A 26,413-nucleotide genomic window follows, 5' to 3' on the forward strand; every position below is an offset into this window, starting at 1 on the left:
GACAGAGGAACCTATCACAACCTGTCCTCCAGATAGAGGACCCTGTCAGAAGCTGCCCTCCATGTAGATGACCCTGTCACAACCTGTCCTTCAGGTAGAGGCCCTTATCACAACCTGTCCTTCAGAGGACCCTATCACAACCTGTCCTCCAGGTAGAGGACCTTGTAGCAAGCTGCCCTCCAGATAGACGACACTGCCACAAGCTGCCCTCATGATAGAGGACCATGCCACAAGCTGCCCTCCAGATAGGGGACCCTGCCACAAGCTGCCCTCCAGATAGAGAACCCTGTCAGAAGCTGCCCTCGATCCAGGTAGATGACCCTGTCAGAAGCTGCCCTCCAGGTAGATGACCCTGTCACAAGCTGCCCTCCAGATCGGGGATCCTGCCACAAGCTGCCCTCCAGAAAGACGACCCTGTCAGAAGCTGCCCTCGATCCAGGTAGATGACCCTGTCAGAAGCTGCCCTCCAGGTAGATGACCCTGTCACAAGCTGCCCTCCAGATAGGGGACCCTGCCACAAGCTGCCCTCCAGATAGAGGACCATGTCAGAAGCTGCCCTCCAGTTAGAGGACCCTGTCAGAAGCTGCCCTCCAGGTAGATGACCCTGTCACAAGCTGCCCTCTAGACAGAGGACCCTGTCATAAACATTACTCTTGTCTTGTCGGAGGACCCAGTCAAAAACTGCGCTCTGGATAGTGGAACCTGGTGACGGGGTGTCCTCAAGATAGAGAACTTTGTTACGATTTGCTTTTTCATTAACTATTTTCAAATTGCTCGTAATTTGGTTACACATGCCAACTTCATCGAATACGCCTCGTGACATACGTAACCATGGTGATCATAAAGAAATGGTGACGAAAATGTTTGTGGTCACGCATGGCTTTTATAAATTTAATCAATTTTTCATCAAAGCAGACGACCAAAACAAGGCCATCCATCTCCGAGGTGAATTCATGCTGTCACCTGATAGGGTAATTTTGCACAACTTAATTAAGTTGATTGAAAATAGCACAAATTTGGATGGTAACCTTTTCAAAATGCTTATGAATATCGACATGAAACTAACGATCGTGTTGAGTCCAAATAGAACCGAAAGAATCGTACAGCTGACCTCATTATTTTCCAATTGGGACCTCTTGGAAGGGATTGTCTCCTACTATAAATTCACACTTGCTCGCTTCCTCGTAAGCACACCCGTAAAAACATCTCCTTTGAAACCTCCCTATCATTGCTGAATTATATAATCAGGTTGTCTTCAGTCTTGTGGCGCTAAAGCGGCAATGCAATGCATGCATAGTATGCGCGTGACAGACGAATTGGTCTCTTCTCAATATCTTTTCTCCTGTCACAACAACGGTCATCATGACCCAATACAAACAGGTTTCGCAATCATCTACGAACGACCAAGTAATGTAAAAGTGTTTTATCGACAACAACACTCTAGAATATGTCAGTTAGAACATGAGACAGGTCTCCGACGACGTACTACAGACGACTACGACGCACATTTGATAACATCTGTCAGGCTGTGACGATTGTGACGTGCCAGTCAATGGTTTGGTTGTTCTGTCACGCACCAACTACAACATTTCGTGACATCAGTAGCCTAAAGTTTGATTGGGCGCACCTGTGCTCGAGCCTGAGAACCAACTCCTGTCGCGTCGGCTACGAAAACATCTGGCTTTTGGATCTAGCCCCACTTTCTCGAGCCTGTGAACCTCGCATTGTGTACGAAAGCATTTAGCTCTGCTTCATTCTCGCCCGTGGGAACCTAGACCGGTGTAATGTTTTTGAGTGTTTCTGTTTTTGAGTGTTTCCCCTCATTGTTTGGGAACGCTCAAAAATAGATTGACAAGTTTTTCTGTGTATCCCCCCTATTGAAAAGTCGTGGTCTCTCTAGCTGCCTATTGTTTGGAAACACTGACACATGGGGAACAACCACAGATGTTACACCGGCCTGGCCCATCCACTACAAGATGTGCAACGGATTGGCGCCTCTATTGGGCTGGTGGGAACCAACTCCAATCGCACCAAGTACGAAAGTATGTAGACCTGCTTTCTTGCCCGTGAAAACCTAGACCGGCCTTCCAGTTTCAGCAATGATGCATGGCCAGGATCGTAGATGGTGTTTTATTCAGCGGAAGTTATCCTCGGACAGGATTCACTTTTACACCGAGCGGTGTAACAGTAGCATGTGTCCTCCACAAAAAGCGTAACTCTCTCGTCTATAGTTTGATTTCGGATCAAGGAAGACCAATCATATAAAATCCTTGCACTTTGCACAATAATAGAATTATCTCATTTTTCGCAGACTTTTTACCCAGGGATCATCTTTCCTTTCACACGTCACCGCCACCTACACTTCACCTCCAGCGCCTACTGGCGTCAAATTTACGCAAATTGACTCAATCTGTCACGTTACATATATGTCACGTGGTTAATTGTCTTGACGGCTGTCAATCATCTGGCTAATTGAACTGTCCTCCAGGCGGAGGTGAGAAAGATATGATTGCAAATTACTTTCTGCTTGACCCCCGGCGTGATATTCTGGTGCCGTTTATCAGAAATCGTTGGCGCACTATTAACTGCCTCGTTGTGACGAGTTCGGTTTAGGCCAGTTTCTGTTTGAAATAAAGTACAATTTGGCCAAAAGCACCTAACTGTCGGTTAAAATAATTCTGGCATGGTCGTGATGATACAGATAGCAGCTGCTATGATAAATTGCAAATAGTTCATCGTCTAAATTGTCTCTCTAAAGCATCAGTCACGATATACATGTAGTTCCGGCGGAGTGGTTTCAATTCGGAGACTAATGAACCACGTAAATCACTGTCATTCCTTCTGGGCTGCTATGGGGTAAGCTATCGGAGAACGGAGGGAGGGGGTGGGGTGGGGTTCGAAGATATACTATATCGGCTGACCTAACTTTCATATTTTACTTCTTCTGTGTTTCGCCGATTGAAAAGCATTGGTCTCTGTAGCTGTCCCTTGATGGAAACACTGGAATATCGGGAACAGCTACAGATGTTACACTGGAATAGTGAAATGTTAGACTGACACTGGTCCGAGAACAGAGAATGCCCTAATCGCAGACTACATAATACTTTGTGGCCCTATCCTATTGTAAGATCGTGGTTGAAGACCTATCTATTATTGGCATCGATCAAAGAACAGGGGGCCTAATTCTTCTGGGGGCTATTACTCTCACAGTACCTGTGGGTGCAGTGGTATTGAAATAGATCCATCATATTGAATAATCGATGATTTCAATTGGCACGGACACTTCTTCAAGTATTTTGCATCGTATGTTGTACATCAAAGAGTATTCGTTGCGTATGTATTATATATTAGTTTCGGATAGTTTAGACTGCCAGCATGATTTTTCTTTATTCACTTAGTAGGTGTTCTCTATTACATGACAATAAAACTGATATATAGACAATAAAAACGATAAATGTACCACGCAACAGGGTGCTTGTCTGGCAAGATAGATTTGAGCATATATGGGAACACACGAAGTTTTTTCATTCAACTCTGTTCGTTGTGCCAAATTTTCTAATCTAGTGCAAACTTTGTTGTACTGATGAAGTTCATAGCGTGCGGAAAGCTTCCTCCCAACTATGTTAGTGGCACTAATGAAGTTCATGGCGTATGAACCAACTTTTACTCCGGGTATAGAGGTAAGGCTTCACCATAGGCACCACAAATTTGGCTAGAACTTGAAATCTTAATGAAGCAATTAGAACTCTTTAAAAACAATGTTAAATGCCAATTTCAGGGGTAGGAGTCTGTTCTATGTTTCCAGAGAGCAGCGACTCCCATTTTGTAAACGGACAATTCACTTCATTTTAAAGTTCTACATGTAATTGGTTTAGGATTTCAAGTTCTAACCAATCTCTTCTATACTTTTGCTTGTCCACACATTCTTTTTCTATTATTCGCAGCCGAGTCGACACTGTCAACAGTTTATACCCTTTTGAAGCAAGATAGCTGTATTTGGAGAAGAAGGATAAGAGGTATTGTCACGGATGACTGATTTACACCTCGGACAATGCCGAGGCAAGTTTGGATAGACAGTGATAACAGGCCATTGTAATCACAATAATTCAGGGCGCGGTTGCACAGTAATAGACTACACGATGGGAGCCCTATATTCATCATTTTTATTGATAGGCAGTAAATGCTTTCAACACGCAGTGAACAAGAAGGCTCAAGTATTGATTTTTATCAGTAAACTCCAAGAGACATTTACAGTCAATATATTTCCGAGGTACTTCCTACAAGTGGTGACTCCAGTCTCGCGCCCGCAGCAACATAACATCAACTCAAACTTCAGTTACCACTGGAAACATTTTCACGAAGACATGCGCGAGGTCAGTTAATTTTGACCTTTTAAATTCGATCGCGCGAAATCCCGCAAAACCTCGCCACCTCGTGGTAATTTGAATATTCATGAGCTAGATCGATAACGGGACACAGTGGATTTTTTCGATTCGGACAGCCAAAAGTTGTGAATTCATTTGAAAATAAGCATCTGCCAGATAATTCCATTGAACTGGATTATTTCGTCTCGACTTGGATGGATAGAGATTCTGGGATATTTTCGTAAAACGAAAGATACATTATGACCAATGCGGTGTGGATTATAGTTTCGGTATCCTTACTTTTCAAGGTAGGTGTACACTTACTAAACAAAATCAATCTGTAATATTTCATAAACAAAAAACGACCCCATTTTGCAAGTATGACATACAAGGTTTAATAAGGGGTACGCCGTTCGTAATTACTTGTGGTCCAGTTGAATAGAAATCCACTAATACACAATGCAATAGTGCAGTTATTGTGAATACGAACTTTTTTTTAACTTGGTATTCATGTAGCACGTCTACACAACGGCAAGATTGAAATTTATATTTCGCTTTAAAATCCAAATCCAAATTCTGAATTTTTAACGAACGGCGTTGGCCTTAAAACAGTATGCGATTTCGAGAATGCGATTATACTTTCGATCGTGTTGGTCATCATCAGTTTACTAGACCTTTGCTCTCACATGAAAAATGGTTTCATGGCAACTCGGCAGCTTATTCCAGCATTCTATTGGATCCACAGTGATGCTTGTCCAATCGGCGTTAGAGAAAAACGCCAGCGTTGGCTAAACTGGGCGTAATTACCAAATTAATGCCATGCATGATGACTGCATTAAGGTATTTTGTATAACTGCATTTCAGTTGTATTGTCCGTTTCTGTCAAAGTGAGTATTTTTAGATCCATCGGGCCTTGAAGTTTCAGCCGATGAGATATAACATTTTATTCAGTTTCTTCGTAATCTGTATAAAATCGCCAGAAAATATTTGTGATCAAAAGGCCTAAAAACATGAAAAGCAGTTCGATACATTTTCACAGCCTACGAAATTCTCCTGTAGAATATTGGAATAAAGACGGAGGGGGAGGGGTCTTTAGCAAAGCTAAAGCTTGGTGGTAAACTTGTTGAAAAGGCTCGATAAAAAGAGGTGTCATGGAAACACAGTATTACTTGTAGTAACCCTGGGGCATTCAATTCTCTGTCGAGTGTCTGTGAATTTGCTTTGGCGGTGCTTATCCACATTCATAGCCCAGTCGCTATGGTAAGCAATTTTTGTGTCATTTCGGTCACAATGTTTGCTCAACATTACAAGCAAACCTTGCCTAAAGTCATTTTAGGGAAAGCTCACGAAACTTACATGAGAACATCTCATACTGGTACCATTATAGCCAAGGTACAATTATAACCCTGCCGTGTAGAAATAGCTGATCGTACACATCTATGCACGCAGAGGTGGCAGTGTTGAATGCACACAGAACTCGCAGTACACATCAGGGCACACATAACTTGCAGTAGACACATTAATGCAAACAGAGTTGACAGTGTATCCAAATGTTAGCAACTTTTAGTGATGCATGGCAATACACATTAATTCACAACAGAACCCTCGGGACTGGCAAGTGCTGTCCTTAATAGAGAGGTGTCCTGATTAGAGAGGTAAAATTGAATGGAAACGACCGATTTGGGACCAAAACTAGTGTCTTTAATACAGAGGGTGTTCTTAAAAGAGAGTTGTCGACTAAGGGATTATTATCTGTTATTATCAACCAACTTCAAAAGTGGAATTTTGCGTTTATAGCCTTTATTGTTGCAAATAACAAGACTCTAAGTAACGTGTCTGTCTGCATCAAACGTTCTTCAATTTCATCACTTAGTCACTTTCGAAAATCGAATGAGACCAATAAGAACTAACTACATGTATGACGTAATTTCGTTCCTTTTATTCCATCTTTTATACGATTCATCGTTTCGTCGAAGTCTCCTTTTATGCGCAATCCGATTTGTCCTTGCACTGGTAGAAAAACGTTATAAGACGATAACACCACGTGGCTTACAGAAAAACAGGCGAAATTGATAGCAATTGTTCTTTTTTTAGTTTGCGATTATTTTGCTTGGATGAAAGCCTTAGTCAGGAGCTTTTTATCAGCATTGAAATAACTCGGCGAGGGTAGGGGGAAATTCAAAGAACGAAATAGGCCACATAAATACAGCCTGGTAAAACCACGCGCCTCCCTGCGAGATCTCGTGATATCAAGGTGGTCGATCGCTCCAGTCAACGCTTGGACCTTCAAATTCGCGGTTTGTAAACGTAGCTACAATCCAACCTTGCGTCAAGAATTGGCGGATGCGTAATGACCTGGGACAATGCTGACATAAATACATACAAAAGCATGTTACAGCAGATTGAGAACAATACAAAACATTTATGATTAACGATGAATGGTACCATCAGATATTGCTGACGAGGCGCTTTCCAAAGAATACACACGTCAATATATTTTGACAATCTTAACCTTTCGCAAATTTTTTTTCTGGCATTGACGCGCACGCGGCACGGTTGCATACCCTGGTCGATGGTCATACTCAGCACTGATCAGATGTGGAGGAAACTCATGAATTTGCCCAGGAAATCGTCGTTCTCGCCGTCGACACCAGCCATGTCCCAAGGGCCATGATATATTGGCACCAATCTTCTGGTCAAACTCGATCCTTGCCTCTTGGGGGAACAATTTTGAGAAAGAAATACTCTCATGAATACGAGATGACTCGATGCCCCCGAGACCCACAGTGACAATAGGATTTCGTTGATTATAGCCTAATGAATTTAAGACTAAGTTCGTCACGTGGTATCGAAAAACCTTACTCCTCTTGCCAATGTTAGTTTATTTCAAACTAAGTTATAGAAAAGTGGTATCAGCCTCGTCCCTCTATACATGAACAGGAGGACGAACAGACTACCCGAGGTGAGTCCAGTTATTTTGATATTCCTCCTCGGAAAAAAGCCCTCCCTCGTTTCTTGAACGGTAAGTGCTGAATCCGAGACCATGACAATGACATCGAAAAAAAACATTGGTGAATATTCTATGAGCTTTACTCAAGGCGTTAGTAAAGACATGTGCCTAACGCTTCAAGGATTAAGGGGAATGTTATCGTCTCTTACGGCATCGTGTTTTCTCAGCCTAGTATACCCGTGGTCTCACCACAAAACCCATGATATTCGGGTGGTCGGCTGGAATTCCTGGCCTTTTCGACGCCGCACATATGCTCGATGGACAGCGTAGCGGATCGGATCTATTATGTCGCCTACGCGATACACCGTGACATTCGACGAGACACTCCTACTTAAACAATTACTTATACTAACGTTCTGTCAATTTTCGTATAGAGTGAGCATAACTGGTGGTGGCTGAGACGTCATTAGGCAGGTTTCGCTACCCCCTACGAAATATGAACGTCGAACTCTACGATGGTCTGTTGCATCATCAAGACATGTGCTAATTCATTTCCGAGAGAGGACACTCGTAAATCATGGTTACATTTTATTTGAAAGACTCTGGTTACAAGTAATAGGGAAAGGCGCTGGTAGGAACCTAGAACATAATATTTCTGCAATATTTGGAGCAAACCAGTAAGAATATTGACTTTAACACTGAAAGGAGGATGGACTCTAAGACTGATTTTGAGAAAGATTACTTTAAATTAATGAATAATACTTTCTACGGAAAGAATTGTACTTGTTACTCAGTTGACTGACAATCATTTTGTGAGTCACTGTGTTATATTTAAAACAGAAGTTTTCAAGTTTGTAGTTCATGTTTGCAGTGGTGTAGGTTACAATGATTTCCTCCTTGGGTGCTAATGCAATTTCAATGATAATGTCCTCTTGAATCGGAAACTTGTAAAATGGAGCATGGTTGTAGAATAGTTCAAAATCTAATGGTATCTTGTATTTAGTACCGAACACTCTCTTAAGTGTCTTTTCATCACTAGTTTCACCAGTGACATTAGTTTCAGCTACACCAGATCTTAACTTCCTGAGGACGTCTGTTTGAAGACCTTGAAACACCCTGTCTTCTCCTTCCTCCTCTGTTAACCATACATTTTAAATGTTAAATAATAACTGTATTCATTGAGATCAAATATCTGTTTTGTTCCCATTTGACCACCATCTTGGAGATCAAGTTTCTACGGCGAGGTTGTCAACCACACTGTTTTTGGAATCTCCGGAAATGGTGACATCAGCCGACAGATAAAGAGATCTAGGGACAAAGAATGTATTCTCTCTCAATGCCGGTATTCTAACATACAATGTTTCTTTGGGATTAGCAGAAGCGGGGTTATGAGTGATAATGTGATGTTGTCTATCAGCCTTCAAACCAAGTGGAATATTATGCTTTCTTTCAATATTGATAATCCTCCTGTAGCCATTCTATTTATTTACTTAGAAAATCGAGCTCTGAAGTCTGAATCTATCTAGATTTATTTCCTTTGGTTTTAGATAATTTGATGGTTTTAACACCTTCAATTAAACCGTAGATTATGGAGCTAACAACAATAGCCAAAAGGATGATCATTTGTTCGGCCAGAAAACCAGCAACAGAACCTACTGTTTTCAAAAGGAATGAAACGAAAGAACCGATTATTCCTGGTAAAGCTGCAGCCGATTTCTTAGCCATTTCTTTTAACCATTCAGCGAACTTCTTTAGTCCTTCTTTAACTCTGGTATTGAAGGTTTAGGATCAGGTTTAGGTCCTGGTCCTGGTCCTGGTGTTGGGCTTGGTTTAGGTACAGTTTTAGACAAAGCATAACTGATACTGAGGCCTAGAGTGGTAAATAACATAATTGCTGCAGTTACTTTGGCACCAATTGTTAAACCTTCCATTTTGAAGAGTAACTTGCTGCTATCTTTTAGAGGTATCACTGAGTCTGGTTTCTTCAAGACATCTGTAACTAAACGTTTCATTCTGCTTGTGCTACTTTCCGTTTCTCTGTCCAACTCAAATACTTTTCTTCTTTCCATATTAAGTTCGTCTTTCGTTTTGTCAATGTCTTCTTTTAATACCAGGTATTCTTCCCTATCTTCTTCTACAGAGTTTACATAGTCTCTTGTTAAGTCCTCAAGTTGATTTCCAAGCTCTTGTATTTTCATGTCTTTTCCCATCTTTACTGCTGCTAAATCATCTCCCGCCTTTTTTAATCTTCTTAATTCTCTCAAGGCTTAACTGTGGAACCTAATGATTTTAATTCTTCATCCGTTGCATCTATCAACTTATTGATTAGTTGGCTTGAACTGCTTTCATCATCATCACTGTTAATTACATCTTCAATTTGGTGTATGAAACTTGTTGTTTGTTTGGTTGGCCCGCTGATTCGGGTTCTTGTTGGTGAAGGTGATCGTAATTCATGAACAATCTCATGCATCTGATGTTGATCTTGTGGTTCTACTTCTGTTTTATTACCTCTACCACTTGGTCTATTGAGGAAAGTAGCTGCATCTTTTCTCTGTTTTCTTTCTATTAAGTTTCAGCTTCTCGTTCTTTTCTCCTATCAGCAATTTCAATTTATTCATGTCATTCAATTTTAGATAATTTGATAGTTTCAACACCTTCAATTAAACCGTAGATTATGGAGCTAACAACAATAGCCAAAAGGATGATCATTTGTTCAGCCAGAAAACCTGTTAGATTAGCTACTCCTGTATTGTTTTGTCAAAAGAACCCGGGGTCTTCTCCCATCACGAATTTCCAATGACATGACTACTTAATCCTACATCTTGGGAATAAGTATTCATGTCATCTAATTTCTCTAATACATATTTACCTCCAGTAGATCCTTTAATTGATCATCTAGCTAGAAGACGACCATTCCTCTCCGTTATTTTAACCCAAACTAGTTCTCCATTTTTATCCTTACCAAGCATGAAGAGATCATTCTCAATTTGTTTTAAGCCTACCCGATTCAACACTGGAGCCTCTCTAATTTCCTCATGATTATTTTCTGATAAAGTAAAAACAAGTTTAGACAGATTCCGGGTGTAAACTTAAATTTGCTGCCCTTTGGGAATTCAGGAGATTTTAGAATGTTCAATTTTTCATTTATTGCAGCTTCAGCATCATATTCATTGTACTTTTCTTTCAAATCATTTCTAACTGCATCGGATGTTGTTATTGTAATTCTCGATCTTACCAATCTTAGACAGTGCTTTCTGGTACCTAGCAATTGAAGTTGGGATATCCACGTGTTGGTCAATCGAATCTTGTAAGAGTTTTAAGAATTATTTCTGTGCGTCCGATTCAGTTCCAAAACTACCAATTATCGCTGTCCTTGCTTCAGCCTGTGCTCCTAAAATACAGTAAACATAAGTTCTTATGCTGTCGTTGAGTCTTACAATTCCAGGCTCAGTTAAGCTCTTCTTATCAACCTTAATAAAGTATTTCCAACCATCGTCATTCTGAACAAGTACGATTTTATACTTCGTACTTCGTCGTTCGTAGCTTTCGTAAGGGTTGCGAAACTTGCCTATTGTATAAATGCCGTAACACTGATAAAACATCAAAATGTTTCGATGTATAAAGGTTTTAAGTACTATGTTTGAGAACATTGCATAGAGAAAGTGGGTATTGCTGATTACACTGTATTATTTATTTGCTAAAACTGCATGATACAGGCTGTAAATCTTGCGATCGAACAAGCGTTTGAAAGGATGAGTACATGTATATTTCGTAAATCCCAAGTATGGATGCTATAATTTGATAATTCAATATTTATTGTGTCCCAAAGTCTTCCAATGCTATCTATATTTCTAGCCAAAACATTTCAAATTTGATTAAAACCGCAATATTGCCTCATTCATAAAACTGTAATTTGCAAAATGTTTGATAAAGCTTGCCCAAATTATCAAATCGGCATTATTTGAAAGAGTAAACCATGATGTAGGCACTAAATCAGCCAATTCAACAAGCTCTGTATGAGCTTAATTTATTTTTAAAACCACCGGCATGATTTTTATCATTTTGTAGATGATATCGTATTTTTTTAAACCAAACTTAACCACTTGCATCGAAGTTTATTTCGAGCCATAATAATCAAAATGCAATTATAACTGCATTGATGCCTTGATTAACTGGAATATTTGCACACCACAGATGCCACCCTGTGCTTTGGGAAATAACAGAGAGCTATCTGTCCTCGAGAGTGTATTTACAAAAATTGTGTTTCTCTTAATTCTTCCGTTAATTTTCTCAGCAAACTTATTCAATAAACGGGAGACTACGGCCAAGGCAGAGAGTTTGGTTTGGAAAATATTCTATAATGAGTTTTTATAAAAAATTCTGCGCATGTAAGTGAAGACTTAACAAAAGTGGATTTCAAATTTTCCAGCTCTGTCTTGTCTTGCCATGCATAATAAGTTAGTCCTGAAATATCTTTCGTTCGCATGGTCATATTCAAGTTCAGTTATCAAATTATCGAGTTGAGAGCTGAGCGCCAACTAGGACTTTATTAGTTTTGAATAAACAATACTGGGCTATTGTAATGCAAGTGGGAGGAAACCCAAAGAGACAAACGCTATCGAAGATCCCCGGACCTCAGAGGTGACTGGCGCTGATGTATTCACTGTGCCATCTTCGAAAGCTTGGTCATTGATGCTGTCGTGAGCTTCGGTGGATGGTTTCCGGAATAAAAAAAACCACTGGGTATAGACCTCATCTCAATCTTTTGTGAAATCGATGGACCTTTGAACATGTTGAATGACCAAAGCATGGTGTCGATGTTATCTAAAAATCTGCCATGCACTTTATTTCCGTCCCCCAGTTAACATATGCCAACCTTTATGCTGCACGCCATTACGAATCGATCAGTTCTCATTACCCCTCCTCAAATAGGAGAGTTTCAAATTAGATCTAATCCACTCCCTCTAAAAACGGGAGACTTCCAAATTGGTCAGAATGCGCGGAATGAATTCTCAGTGTTTCAATTTATTAAGTTTGACAGTCAATTTATTTTGTGGATATACCAGGTTAGGTCTAGTCACGCTTCGTTTCGACCATCAGTCCCAGTTTTGTACGCAGCCGGTCGAACGGTTCACTATCGAGCTTGAATGTCATGACTGCAGAGTGAATGAAATACGTACTATCAATGCACCAAAAATGTCCACAGATGAGGATATCTTCCGTTAGAACACCTTATTTTCTATTCTGAAACACCTTGGTGGCAATGTGGTGAAGAATAGACTGCCCCTCTGGCTATACCCCCCCCCCCCCCCCCCTCCCCACTAGCTACACATACGCCCTTGGCTATCGAATCATGTAATAATGTACATGTCAGATGTAGGAATAGTCAATGTACGGCCCGCGCTGTATTCTATTCTTCACCATTATTTATTACATCCTTTCAGCAGGGACCTAAATGGCTAATTGGCCGATAAAAGTGTCAGCCATATTCAGAATAGTTCAGCTATACGGTGATCCCCAAAAATGCTCGTAATATCTCCATCGATTTTGCATCAGTGGTGTATATATTAGTGTCTTCGGTTTTATTCCAAATGTGTATTCGGCCATAATCGGCCGCCGTGGAATATGGTCTACTTTTAATGACGACAACGAAAGCATCGCAAGAAAAACCATGAAAAACAAAAAACATTGCCTCACCCCCTCTAGAGGCACTTACAAGAAGCTGGCGACAATTTGTTTTATCAAAGTCAGCTAAGTCACAAACTTTTATACAGCCCCGTCCGTCTGCGAATAGAGGAGAACTCCCAGCTAGTCCACCACCCAATCGTGGCCACGTCACTGTCAGGATCGGGTTAACGTCCGTCTGTGGTGTTTCACCATAGTTTAGTGTTCCATACAAAGGTCATTAGAGAGACAATGGCCTTTCATTGGAGGCAAACATGGAAAAACGTGTCAATCTATCTTTCAGAGCGTTTCTCAACAATGAAGGGAAGCACTAAGAAATGAAAACACTCAAAAACGTCACACTGCCTCGCTGGGAGTACACGAACCGTCTCGGAAAACGCGACCGGGGGAGGATACAATTGGAACCACCCAATGGTCCAGCAATGCAAGCTTATGAATAGTGGCTAAAAGGCCCTGATACTATTTCACGCCTGGCCACATCCAATTACTGTTCAAGATAACAAAATAAATGATGAAATCGTTCCCCTGCCTCGCACAGGAATATCACCCAATCCATTTCTAATAGATATTCACTGCGATACCGCAAAATAATCAAAAGTTTGTATGAAAAGAAAGTGAGGTGGAAAATGATGTTATTTTGTTCATCACATTCTGTATTGATGTATGAATGTATTTTGCTACGGAGCGCCGAGAGGGTCATAATACTCGTGTTATACGCAACGATCTTACGTGTACTCGGGGTATGACCGCATCTCTGGCCAAAGTCGGAGCAACTAGGCTAATAAACCATATTGGCGCCTAGCCGTAGTTGACCATAAAGCGATCATCTCGCCTTGCATCCTTGGAGGAGGAATACGCCTTGGAGGATAACCCCTCCAAGTGCAGAGCGAACTCTAAGGAAGAATGAAAAAAAGAAAACCGGACATGCCAGAAGACGTTTATTTAGGTTGTTAATCACAAAATGTCTGTACCATCACTACTTCGACCCAGAGAAATTCATACGCCTGGGTTTAAAACTGTTCGACAATGTTCTACTACTACAAGCAAGGTTTGAAAATGTTCATTAAAGTGAATTGCGAAAGGACGTATTAGACAACCGAGTCAGATGTGTATTTCGATTCAAAGAGGTACACCAGCCTAGGTTTAAAACTGTTCACCAATTTAATACACAACCCACAGAATGTACTTTCGTAGAAACATGCATGTCACGCACGTTGGGGAATCTTAGGGTCGGTCTAGAAGCGTATCAAAATCGAAAATCGAAACGTTCTATTACACTGGGAAACCTAATGAAATATTTGAATACTAAAATTCAACGGAAAAGTACACATATCATTAAATATGAATATGACTACAGGTTAACAGCCTTAAACACCAATCTAGCCTGTAATTGATACCCCTGGGGCCTCTAGAGCATCTCCGGGTGTTTCGGATCAGTTTTTTATGTTCATGAAGCGAATGAGGCGTAAGTAGAGTACACAGAGTGGACCCCTTTCCCCTCAGCAAACACCTCTCTTATCAGGATAGCCTCTCTATTAAGGAAAAGAGTTTCGGTCCCGAATTGGTTGTCTCTATTCAATTTGACCTCTCTAATCGGGACAACACTCCAGTATGGACAGCACTTATCAGTCCCTGAGGGTGTCCTTTAGATAGGTTCTCCTGATGTGCGGAAAGCTGATTATTTTAATATTCATTGAACAGTCAAGAAAAGAGTTACAGTCTTGCCGATATTTCGATCCGCCTAAAATAGACTATTTTCCTTAAAATTACATGATTAATCTAATTAGTTGATTTTCCGTCGTTATTTTCGAAAGCATTACATAGCTATACAGCTAATTTTCCTTCTTTTGCCGAAATACCTAATTGTCTCAGCCAAACACAAGGTCAGCATCAATACAATATTGCGTTTTAAATAAACGATGTCTAATTAATTTGGTTGCTTTGTAGGAAATATTTCCTTTCGGTAAAGCCCTTACCATTTGCCCAAACCTAACGATCAGCTTTTAACCCCTAGTCATTTTTTTCTTGTTTCGAAAGGGAAGTTCTCAGTTGACTGTCAACTGTGTCCTTCCTTTCCACCAGAGCTTCTATCTGCGTCTGGATATTGGAACTTTCTGCCTTGAGTTCAGAACGCTTATTATCAGTAAATTATGACGGAAAATCCGAGACATAGCCGAAAATCACCACCTGTTTTATATTCAATCTCCTATCTTCGCCATTGGTAACGGTTGCGTAGTAATACTAGCACCGTATACTAAGCGAAAATTTGGCCTCCCCTGTTTGTCTCTTCTGGTAAGAGGCAGCAAATGGCACCTGGTCCTATTTATCGGGAGATTGGGGTATCGTCCTTTGAGCAGCTTATTTTGCTACTCACAGAAGTTTCCAATGCACCAGGGGTTGCTAAGTTTGTTTATAAATGAATGTCTTTGTCTCATACTAATTTGTGTCATATGTTTGTTCGTATATATAATTCGTATCATTTTCTGTAATTACCGATTGGATGATCTCTAATCATCGTCGTGACGCTAATCGAACGTCATCGAAAGCACCCTGATATATTCGAGAGTCAGTCTTTTGATCAGGTGCCGAGTTGGTCGGGAACCCCATGTGCAGATGAATATTCTAGTTTCATTTTTATTCCTTGTACATGTTAAACGATACATATTTTGTCTGAATTTGTACTAATTATTAACCTATATATTTCGTTTCAGTTGTCCACTGCAGAACTTGCGGAAGTGACATCACAAAATACCACCACAGCCACAACGTCTCAAGAAAAAGGTACGAAAAAAACCCCAACTATTCCGATATTCTGAATAATGTCTGTCTCCCTTAAATTCTGAGTAACGCCTATCTGTTGCGATTCTTTTAACTACAAATATATGTTTATACCAGAATTTGAACTTCACTGAAAAATAAAGATTTGAGGAGAATTTAGTACCGTCCTTTGATGATTTGTCAGGCAAGAGCGACATGATACAGCTCCAATGTCATTGTCCGGTTGGCCAGCAAATTTGGCCCAAGTTCGTTCTGTATCAAATAATTTTAGGCCTAATGGGGGGGGGGGGGGGGAATGGCATTTCAAAAAGATGGAAGTTGCATGCATCCATAGAAGTAATCGATGCTGATTGAGAGGTTAAGGATATCATTATCACCAATAAGCAGTTGAACTGACCATTCATGAAAATTCGAACACGTTTTTTTCTGGGACGCACTGTACAACTGTCACGCAAAGGCAGGCCAAGGATGAGTGGTAAATATTGATAAAAGCACTTATAATGGACTTCCGGTTTTTTAATGGACAGCCGGAAATCATCACCCGCACCTGTCAACGGATGCATTATGGGTATAGGTGGACACCGGAAAGCGGGGGTTAGTTACCATGGTGACATCTACGATGGCTGCAGAAACAAAAATTTTCCCCTCAAAAGCAGTTTTTGTAAATCGGTAATAGACATGCAAATGATACAGTATATGGTGTAAGAGTACACGTAAAGTTATCTAAACCTCTCTATTATTCATCTGAGCGAATTCAATAGCAACAGAAGATTAAACCTGTTTCAATCTCCTTTACCTTTGATGAAAAAATGATTAAAGAAAATGTCAATCGGGTGCTAATTAGAATAGCCATCATTACTCAAAATCTAATTAAAAATTTGCACAGAATTTTCATGTAATCATGGTCGGTATTTGCCGCCCCTATTCATGGTTCGAGCTATAATTGCGTCGGAATATTTATCAGTGATGCTGTTAACTGGATTAATATTTAAGCTATGGCCCAGGCGATCGATCAAATTTCGGTGTTCCAGTAAACTTGCTGCCATCATTTCTCCATCTAATGCCCAAAGGCATTTTCCGTCAGACTCAAAAATGGCAATCAATACCTTTTTTGCGCATTACCTCGCAATTAAAATGATCCAAGTCTTGCCCTATACATTGTACAGTGGAACCTACGGGACAAGTGCTGTCCTGAATAGAAAGGTGTCCGATTAGAGAGGTCAAATTGATTAGAAAAAAGCAATTTGGGACCAAACCTATGTCCTTGATAGAGAGAATGTCCTTAAAGAGAGGTATCCGCTAAGGGAGGTTCCACTGCATGTTTTCTTTAATCAAAGCCCGCTCGCAACTTGCTCTAAATTCCCATTGTTCTACAGTCTTATCAAAGGGTCATCAGGGCTAATCTTGATAACACCGACCCTCACAGAACATCTCTCAGGGTGGTCAATAGGCCTGTGACGTTCAGGGCAAATAAACGCATTTGTTTCCAACATAGAAAAAACATCTGCTCCAGTCGCAATTTGGTTTCCAATTGGCAATTTCCACGCAAAGTCAGACGGCTCTCCTTACCGGAGCAACCTAAAATGAGGATCGGGAATGATTGCCAACTGGCACGGCGAGGATGCCAACAAAAAAAAAATTGGGGACTGCTGCACCTTTGTGACTGAGGAGGATTTTTAAGGGACAACTTGGACGTGGAATTTACCTAACCAGGAGGATAAGACCCCTGCTTGCCACTATGCGTCACTACTTGTAGTATCATACTGATGCTGATCTATAAACAAATTGTCAGTGTTGCGAGGCAATTTTTGGAATGGCATTTAAATTCAGGCTGGCCTATGGTTACATCCCGTTCTATTGCAGCATTGTTTATTGCAGTTTAATTTCTAATTGTTCGGCCTATTTGGAGAAGTCACGGTACTGCTGGAACAATTTCTATATGAAAAACCAACATATCTCATGCCCAAGTTGTCCATTTAAAAGCCTTTTGGGCGAAAAGTTCGTGGTTGTTGACCAGTTATCATCAGCTTTCGATAATATCGCTAGAGTGAAATATCCAACGAATATTTCGTTTTGTATCATATACACTACACTGACTGAGAATGATGTCAAAGATAGCCGCCATGTGCCGCCACGTATATCACTCTTAGACACCACTTCATTGTGGTGTTCCTTTGCCTTAAAGCGATTGTGAGTGATCGTTCACGTTGAGCAGACCACTTTAAAAGCAGATCACTTTAAATGCGCGTCTGATCTTGCATTTTACTCTGCACATCAAGACTATGCTGACACGGTGCGGCAGATCAGTAAATTATATCGATTGCTCTATGCAATATAGCGCCAAACCAAGAAACAACTTACGCCATTCCGTTTCATTGACATGCAATCTCTGAGGGAGTTATATTCAACACAGGCAGCGTTTTGGCACTAAATAGGATACAGAATGGGTCGACACAGATCACGTGATGTCCTGCACTTTTAGCCCGGGGCTGCAACGGAAGTGTGCCGCAGTCAAGCAAAGATTTGTTGCGTAGAAACGAACAAAAACGCGTTGTTATTTGCGAATTTTGCAGTGGATCGTTCAAATCTCAAGCGGACTTCATGATATAAGTTCGTTTTTCAGGTGAATACAACTCGCAAAACAACCAAATCAACCCAAAGGAGAGCTATCTTGTTTTAAAAGTTCAGAAACACTTAAAAACGACATAAGCATGAATGGATAAGTCAGGATACAAAAACTAGGAGAAATGCTGTCGAAAATATACAGTTTTCTCCATCTATGGTTTTGTAATTTTAGTGGATTATCTGTTATGGAAATAATATCAAGTTATGAAAACTTGAAATTGTGACATTATCTTGTTAACTCTCCAGTTTTGTATTTATTTTTGTCCACTAACTCATCGCTTTGGAAATGTTTTGATTTAGCCCATTCACCCATCTCGTGATTGGCACCACCTAGCTGTAGGCCACGCCCACTCTGGAAATTGTTCACATTGTGCAAAAGGGAAATTCGCCGGAATAGCATTGTGTAGGCGCGAGACGGAACTAGGCAACAGAAAGGGAAATCAACACGAATTTATTAAGTGACTGCGGGAATTGTGTTTGTGAGTTTATGATGTGTCATGTCAGCGAGGCCTTTGGCGAGCATATATAACCAGATCATCTGCGCAACTGGATAGGCGGGGAGACGATCGAATCATAAAGGGAAAATTCGATAATTTACGAAAGGATTAAAAGTTGCCACTGTAGTTCAAATCAAAGTTTTTAAATAGTTTTTTTTCGGATACAGATCCTAGTCGAATTGAGAAAGATTTTTTTTCATTTCTGTGTGTTTTTTTAGAGAAGAATACGAAGGAAGGCGTTGAAGTTGAACTTCAAACTACAATTTGGGATTTATTTCGGAGACACAAGATATTTTTTGTTGTTAATATTCTTCAATAATACAAATCTCAAAGGATTTTTTAAGCGATATCGAGACTTGAGACACTTGTCTCTTCGGGTTGCCTCTTAAGGGGATAGAAACATTTTCGGATTTTACCTTAAGGAAGTACCACTCGCATAGGGAAATACATACCGTACTAAAAGGGAAATACTTAAGTTTAATTAGTCGGTAGGATTTCTTAGGATAAAAAATGAAGACTTTTTGTTTATTGTGTATTTTGGTGACGGCGATTGCGACTTTGATATCTGGACAATACTATGACGACACTGCTGTATACTCCAACGAAGGTAAGAAAACTGATCAAATTAACCAAGTCTAAAATATAATCAGAATTGTCAATTTCACCCACAAACTGATATGACTCAATGACGTAGACATGCGTGATCTAGTTTTAAAAGCAAGAAGGCATTGTTTTATTTTTAAAGTATTAAATTAGACGCTTTTGATAATTGAAAATTTTATCTGCGTTTGCATAAGGGTGAAAAATTAGCCTATAGTTTCTTTCGGGATGATTTAGGAAAATATTTCGGATGTAGATTGTATGCGAAATTGATGATGCGATCAAATTGCATGAACGGAACCTAAGACCCAATCATATAAAGATGTTCGACGAAGTAGAAACCTTGACGCTCGATCAACAAGCACTAACACTGTATTGTCTTGTCTAAAAAACAGAGCCTCGGGTCTTTCTCTACCGTGTTCGTATGTTTTTTGCTTTGGTTAATTTGTCAATTTGAGATGAAAGCAGAGGCTACTTTGCGCATGTTCCTACTCATCAGATATTGGATGGCAACCTCTGGGTATCTTCTTTGGAACTTTGGATCAAAACTGTCTGGTGATCGAGCACGGTGAATGAGCTCAATCTTAAGTTAACATCAGCGCTATTGATCACCTCGGTGGTCCTGGGTTCGACCCCAGGGTACACGTAATCTGCCTCTTCATTTATTAAGTGATGATGATAGAATGGGTATAGCGCCCCCTCCCCCCGCCCACCTGATCACAACTAACTAGCACAAGTCAGTTCTGGCGTTTTTAAGAAAGGGGTAGCATTTATGAAAGTAATTTTAGTTCCAAATATTTTTAGTGTTTTTTCTATTGTTTGGACGATTCTTGAAAAACACATAATTTAAACTGGGTTTATTTCGGTGTCTTCTTTAAATTCTAGATTTTTGTCTAACCTAGTGTTATGTTCAAGTCCACAAAAGCTCGCAACTCAATATTGCCTTAAACCTCCTTGACAGCTAGTGATATAGTTTGAAAAAAATATCGGCAAACCTTACAAGATTTTATACTGCCAAAAAAGAGGTGTTTCGATATACAATCGGTACCACGATGTGGAATATTTGCACAGAGGTACTTGAGGTCAGAAGAAAATCATTTTTCGAAAGACCTTTACCTCCAGCAGTAGAATTTATGCCGATTGTATTGCCACAAATCTGCCTCTATCTTTTACTTTTGACGTAGTTAAAACATGTAAATCATGAAGGCGGTGCCGGGCGGGGCAAATTATCGGAAATATCGGAGTTTTTACGGAAGTAAAAAAGCCGACCTCTGCACAAAGCGTCTTGTTTTGGATATGAAACCGGATTTTCTTATACATACTTTTGTAACATACTGTGTCTAAGACCTTGAGATGAAGGTTTGGTGGGTTTATTCTGTGGTCAAACAACCAATATTTACCAATACATTTCCCTATTGGTGACAATCGTATTTTGATGCATCGGACGTGCTGGGACCATCGGCACTGAATGTGTAGCTATACCTCTTACTAGTTGGAGGCTTTTAGCGACTTCTAAACGGTTTCTCTAACTTTTCCTGATTTATCCGACAAAGTCCGACATTGTCCGACTTTTCCCCGAAAGGTCGGATTTCTAGAAACCTGTGAAAATACTAGGGCTTCCCAAAATAGGGTATTAAAGATCAAAGGCCTGTGTTGAATGGGGTTAATGATGAAGTGACCTAATTTAGTATCCAAACTTAGGGTCACTCTGAGTGTTTGGCTCACACCTCGTTGCAATTTCTCAACACTGTTCAGCATACATGTTCACGTTAGATCCGTAAAGTCTCTTGCATTTATAAAAAAAACTGCTTGAATGAGGAAGACACACAAACTATGTAGTGTGGTTAATCATCTAGTTCTTATAAACTAGATGATTAACTAAGTTACATAGTTCCGTGACAGCCAGAAAGAAAAATTCTCCAAACATCATAGTATTTTTCATATGTCCGAGTATACACCAAAAAGTGCCGTCCATGGTAAAACGCATTTCCAAATTGGCTGATGTTCAATTGAACACGTTCAGAGCAAATTGGTCTTTCATTGGTCAATGTCGTCTAGGTTAGTTCCGGTCTCGTAAGATTTGGTGAGATTATTGCGAGTAAAGTTGTAGCCGCTTGAGAACTTTGAATGGGCTTTTGATAACGAAGGCCATGTTTTCAAGGTAAATCCAAGATACTCAACAAAAGAACGGCCAATACTAAATCCATCCGAGGATTCAGGCCCCGTGCAAAAGTTAGGAAAAATATTTGTCCAATAAATCCTCATTTGGCCAAATAAATTTGATGAAAAACAACTTGATACTTAGTTATGTTTTTTCAATTTATTTTTCTTGAAACCAACTTTAACGCTGAAGGTCTCCGTCGGCAATGTACGATGGGCATCTTAAAGACCCACCTTTCCATATAAATAGTGGAGATAAACAGATGATATTCTTGCCATTTGATGCTTAAGAACCACATGCAGTGGTTCCCATAGTACTTCATGCAATGCATTAACGTTTTATGAACAAGAAAGCTGCCTGCATGAGTCATCGCAAACCGACCGATTCAGGTTTGTCAACATAATGGTGTCTGTTGGCTACGTCACACAAGCTTTCGACATTACGACATTCCGTCATTGCACGAAATTTCTCTGTACATTTTAACATACGGAATTTCACGGTGGATCTAAACCCTCTATTCTGGAGACATAGGCAAGCCATTTTCACAGATGAATAAATCATGCATGTCTATGTATCCCTATGTCTTCATAAATGAGTGGTCTTGTAATATATTGCGTATATCTTATTTTTAAGGATTGTTGGTCCCTGTTAGAGTACCTGGGGCAGGAAAAAACGTGACGTGAAAATCACTACCTGACCTGTACCTACCTTTCACGAAACTTTATATACTGGACACAAAACTTCAAGTCGTCAAGGGGGATTTGAAAAAAAAACACTTGGTTCATTGGATTTTTAATCATGTCCACTACGACTGTCATGTGTTTCGCCGTTTTACAGTGCCTTCCTGAGGGCAGATGTTCGTCCATCACGCAACATCACATTTTCAGAGCCCACGTCCATGAAGGGTTCATTACGTCGACCTGCCCTTGCCAGTTTAGGTGAATCGACCCGAATGAAAGCTGTTTCATGGGGGTCGATGTTATCAAAATATGCCCTGATAAGCCTTTGATAAGACAGTAGAACAATGGGGAATTGAGGTCTGGGTCAAGCGGCTTCGTTAAAGTGTTACTATGATGTGATTTACAACTTTGCGGAAATACGTCCGTATTTAATTTGTTGATCACAAATGTAAAGCTCAAATTTTCCATTTTTGATTAGATTTATTATAAAATCGCTGAATGTAAACCACCGTGACCGCGAAAATGTTCATGTTGTGACGTCATCAACGACAACAGCATCGAAGCGAGCCGTCCGGGCGGGATTAAACCATCAATTTCTAGAAAATGTGCATTTCGATTCGAAAAACCTTACCGATTTATGAGAAAGTGCCGTAGTCATTTGTCAAAAACAGCTCAAACATTATATGGTGAAATTTGACCCGAGTTACCATTTTTAAAGACAACAGACGGTGTATTGGGCTCGGTCAGATTTGTTTTACCTTCGAGAGCACGTGCAAAAAAACGTAATGACTTTCACATTTTTAGAGCTGAAGTCCATAAACGGTTATATATGGACCCAAATCTGCGTCGTCACAACCATGCCAAGACATATCTGCATGTTATCAAAGAACAAACAACTGATGCGCAAAATAATCAAGCAATCCATGTGTGAAATCGTATGTGACAAAGTGATTCAACCTAACCTTGCAAAACAACGTGCACTTCATCACTTCTCTGTGCTGTACAGAATAATTGATCTACCCCGATGGTGAAATCAAATATGGCAGCTCCTGTGAGGAATTGATTGCTGAATCAATTATCAAGTCGGAGGGGCTTTCCACCCGATTAACGCCTATTATTTTGACGTGATGGTCGGTGACTTTAACAAGGGGTAATTGGTTATTGTTTAAGTGATTTATATCTGGGAAGTCAACAGCCTGTCAGTTATAATGAAGGCTTTATTGCTAATATGCATTGTATCAGTCGGCGTGACAGGGTACAAAAGAGCCCATTGTAGTAATCTGGATATAAAACAGCTATCCTTAAGTCCTTGAATTATTGTTGAACTATGGCACGACTATTTCACCAGCTAGACTTTCGTGCCCCTGTAAAGGTTTGAAGTGTCCTTGGATAGATTGTCCGGGAACAAATGATTTGTCTCTGTTTCGACCATATACCATAATCCTTCAGAATACAACAGAGTCTGACACTTCTTACAGAGGAGGCATTTTCGACTGCAACACCGGCCTTATTGCATCCTGGCTGCGAGGCTAAACATCACAACTCTGTCGACATGCTGACAGCCTAACTCAGCATTGATTTACCGAGCTTGCGGTCCTTGTTTGTCTGATCATGAGCGTTTGGGCACAAATATGCAGCCCATAACAGGGGGAGGGGGACTGACCCCTTCAGGTATCATGAGGACATCCAGTACTGTTTGGTGTGTCTTCCATTTTCCGGAGACGGTTGACGGCGTGCAGACAATTACAGCTGGTGATGATTGTGGGGCGGAACTGACCAGATCGCGTGTTACAATCGCCAATGACTTGGGCAACATTCAAGCGAAGTGACTCACTGCCTATGATATTGATAGTCTTGTTTAAGGTAAACTATTATATAGACCAGACATAATTGTGGGGCTTGGGATAGATGTGAAATCGATTGTCCGAAAATGGATTCGGGACAGATATGGCGAAAACGACAATAGTTTGGGCGATATTTGGAACGAAGCGACCAGCTTACGAAATCCGTGAAATCATCTTTTAGAATGTATCAAGAACGTTCATATGCAGGCTCCCCACCTCTCTCCAAGATGATGGGACCGTGGCGTTTCTCTTGAACCGCCTGGCAATGCCGACGACATGGGGCTAATCGTTGGCTCCAATAAATTCTTTGACAGTTCAAATTACTAGTCGAAAAAACTCGTATTTCTGGGGTTTGGGTGGAAAACATGACAATATGAACTTTCTTTAGGAAACAATGCGTGCGAACATAAATCAAACAAAATGATTAACCTAATCAGTTGCAAACGCAGCCGTTAATTGGGTTGTCCGAAAATGGATATGGGACAGATCCTAAGAGTGGGTAAAAACATGTCACCAAGAACGTCGCTAACAGGTTAAGGAATCATCTGCCGAACATCCACAGCATTGACTGAATACCCGAGTGAGGTCAATGCAACCAATTCATGACTCGTTGACTTGCGGCAACGCGCCCTTTCGGATGTGACCGATCGATTTGTATACTTTGGCCGATTCAGTTAACGTTCACGAGTAGTAACTGTTGAGCGCATTTCCAGTTGGTTATCAAACATATCAATGAAACACAGACCAAGGTGGAATAATATAGTGGTAAATGAAAAAAGTATCTCAATCGCTACATCCCTGACAAATTTCCAAAAAAGGTCATCACTGTCAAAGGGTTTATGGCTAACCTCATGGCTAACCCCTGCTTGAATCATTTATCAGAGATTCAAACCCAACACATTTTTAGGTTAATTCTGGGCCCTGGAAAATTTGCCTGTTTTTTTAGGCTTGCGTTTACCCTACTGTTAATATGCTTCAAGGAATTTTTTTTCAATTGCTCCTTTCAACAGACAGCCCATACAGCGTGTGTCAATAAAAATGTAATCGAAACATAAGTGGTTAGTACGTCCAGGATATTTACAAAAATGTATTTGTAGGTCAATTTATAGTTGTTCTTCTAAGTAGGAGTTTTAAATGTTGATCTATCGATACCATGATTAAAGCTGAAATGCATGCACAAAACCAGAGCACCCCATGCGGCAATAGTAAGAAATTCAAACGACCGAATGAATACGGCCTGAAACATGATAGACCTCAAATGCTTCGATGTGCTTGATTTCACAAACCAACAAGCCGTGGGACGATGCGGACCTTCGCAGAGAATTCTGGAAGGAAAAAAATGAAAAGATCCTCTCATCGGGACTCGAACTCGAGACCTCTGGTTTTATTTGCCAACACTCTTATCATCAAGGCCACTGGGCTGCTTGAAATGCTTGTCGTTTTATACTCCTTTATAGAATGTTCAAACATTTGTGTGTAATCTCTGTTCAAGATCTTTGAGCGGCTTCCAGTGGGCAACTGCAGGAAGAAAGTCATTTTTTTTATTTGCTGTGCGTGATTATGTATGCAGAGTCTACGTTTTCTTTTAGCAATGTTCGCCTTTGTCTTGATATCTTCTTCTATTACATGTACTTGAGAAAATTTCTGGTTCATCTCTCAAAAATAAAGCATAATCGCCATTCATATAAGATATATTTGCTGACAACAGTTCACAAGAAATCCCCCCTAGCTCAGACGGTTAGAGCGTTCGTATTCAGAGCCCGAGTTCCCGGGTTCGATTCCCTGGAGATTTAGATTTTTTTTCTCTTCCTTAATTCTCCGAGACTGTCCGCATTGTCCTGTGGCTTGCTGGTTTGTGAAATCAAGCGCATCGAAGCATTGGAGGTCTATCATGTTTCAGGCCGTATTCAGAAGGACTTTTCGATCGTTTGAATTTCTTACTATTGCCGCATGGGAAGCTCTGGTTTTGTGCATGCAGTTCAGCTTCAAAGTATAATTCTCCGATCATGCTTTGCCGTTGGTCTGAAAATCGCGTGCCGAAAACGTCTTGCCCTACACAAGTAGTTCGAATTTACTTGTAATGCATTAATTTTGCCCAAGGATCTAAATTTGTCAATTTTGGAATGGTTAGGATAAAGGATTCATTTCTTTTAAATAGTATGCTATCATTATGATGAATTAGGTGTCTGAATTACATCACACTTATGAAATTCCCACACAAAAAGTTGC

At 40.4% G+C, this 26,413-nt stretch overlaps 1 protein-coding gene across 2 annotated transcripts in view; it reads left to right on the forward strand.

Moving 5' to 3' along the window:
* The first annotated feature begins 4,329 nt into the window (after positions 1–4,329).
* LOC135499063 (uncharacterized) overlaps positions 4,330–26,413 on the forward strand; it is a 96,326-nt gene continuing 74,242 nt past the window's right edge. The window contains exons 1-2 of one of the 2 annotated variants that reach the window (XM_064789702.1): positions 4,330–4,672; positions 15,711–15,780. In XM_064789702.1, coding sequence (XP_064645772.1) covers positions 4,625–4,672; positions 15,711–15,780 — 118 coding nt within the window. In that variant the 5' untranslated portion in view covers positions 4,330–4,624. Of the gene's footprint in view, positions 4,673–15,710; positions 15,781–18,134; positions 19,507–26,413 lie in introns of those variants that run through there. The other variant, XR_010449215.1, reaches the window with a different exon arrangement.

The sequence above is a fragment of the Lineus longissimus genome, chromosome 14 (genome assembly GCF_910592395.1).
Source record: "Lineus longissimus chromosome 14, tnLinLong1.2, whole genome shotgun sequence".
In the NCBI taxonomy this organism is placed as follows: domain Eukaryota; kingdom Metazoa; phylum Nemertea; class Pilidiophora; order Heteronemertea; family Lineidae; genus Lineus; species Lineus longissimus.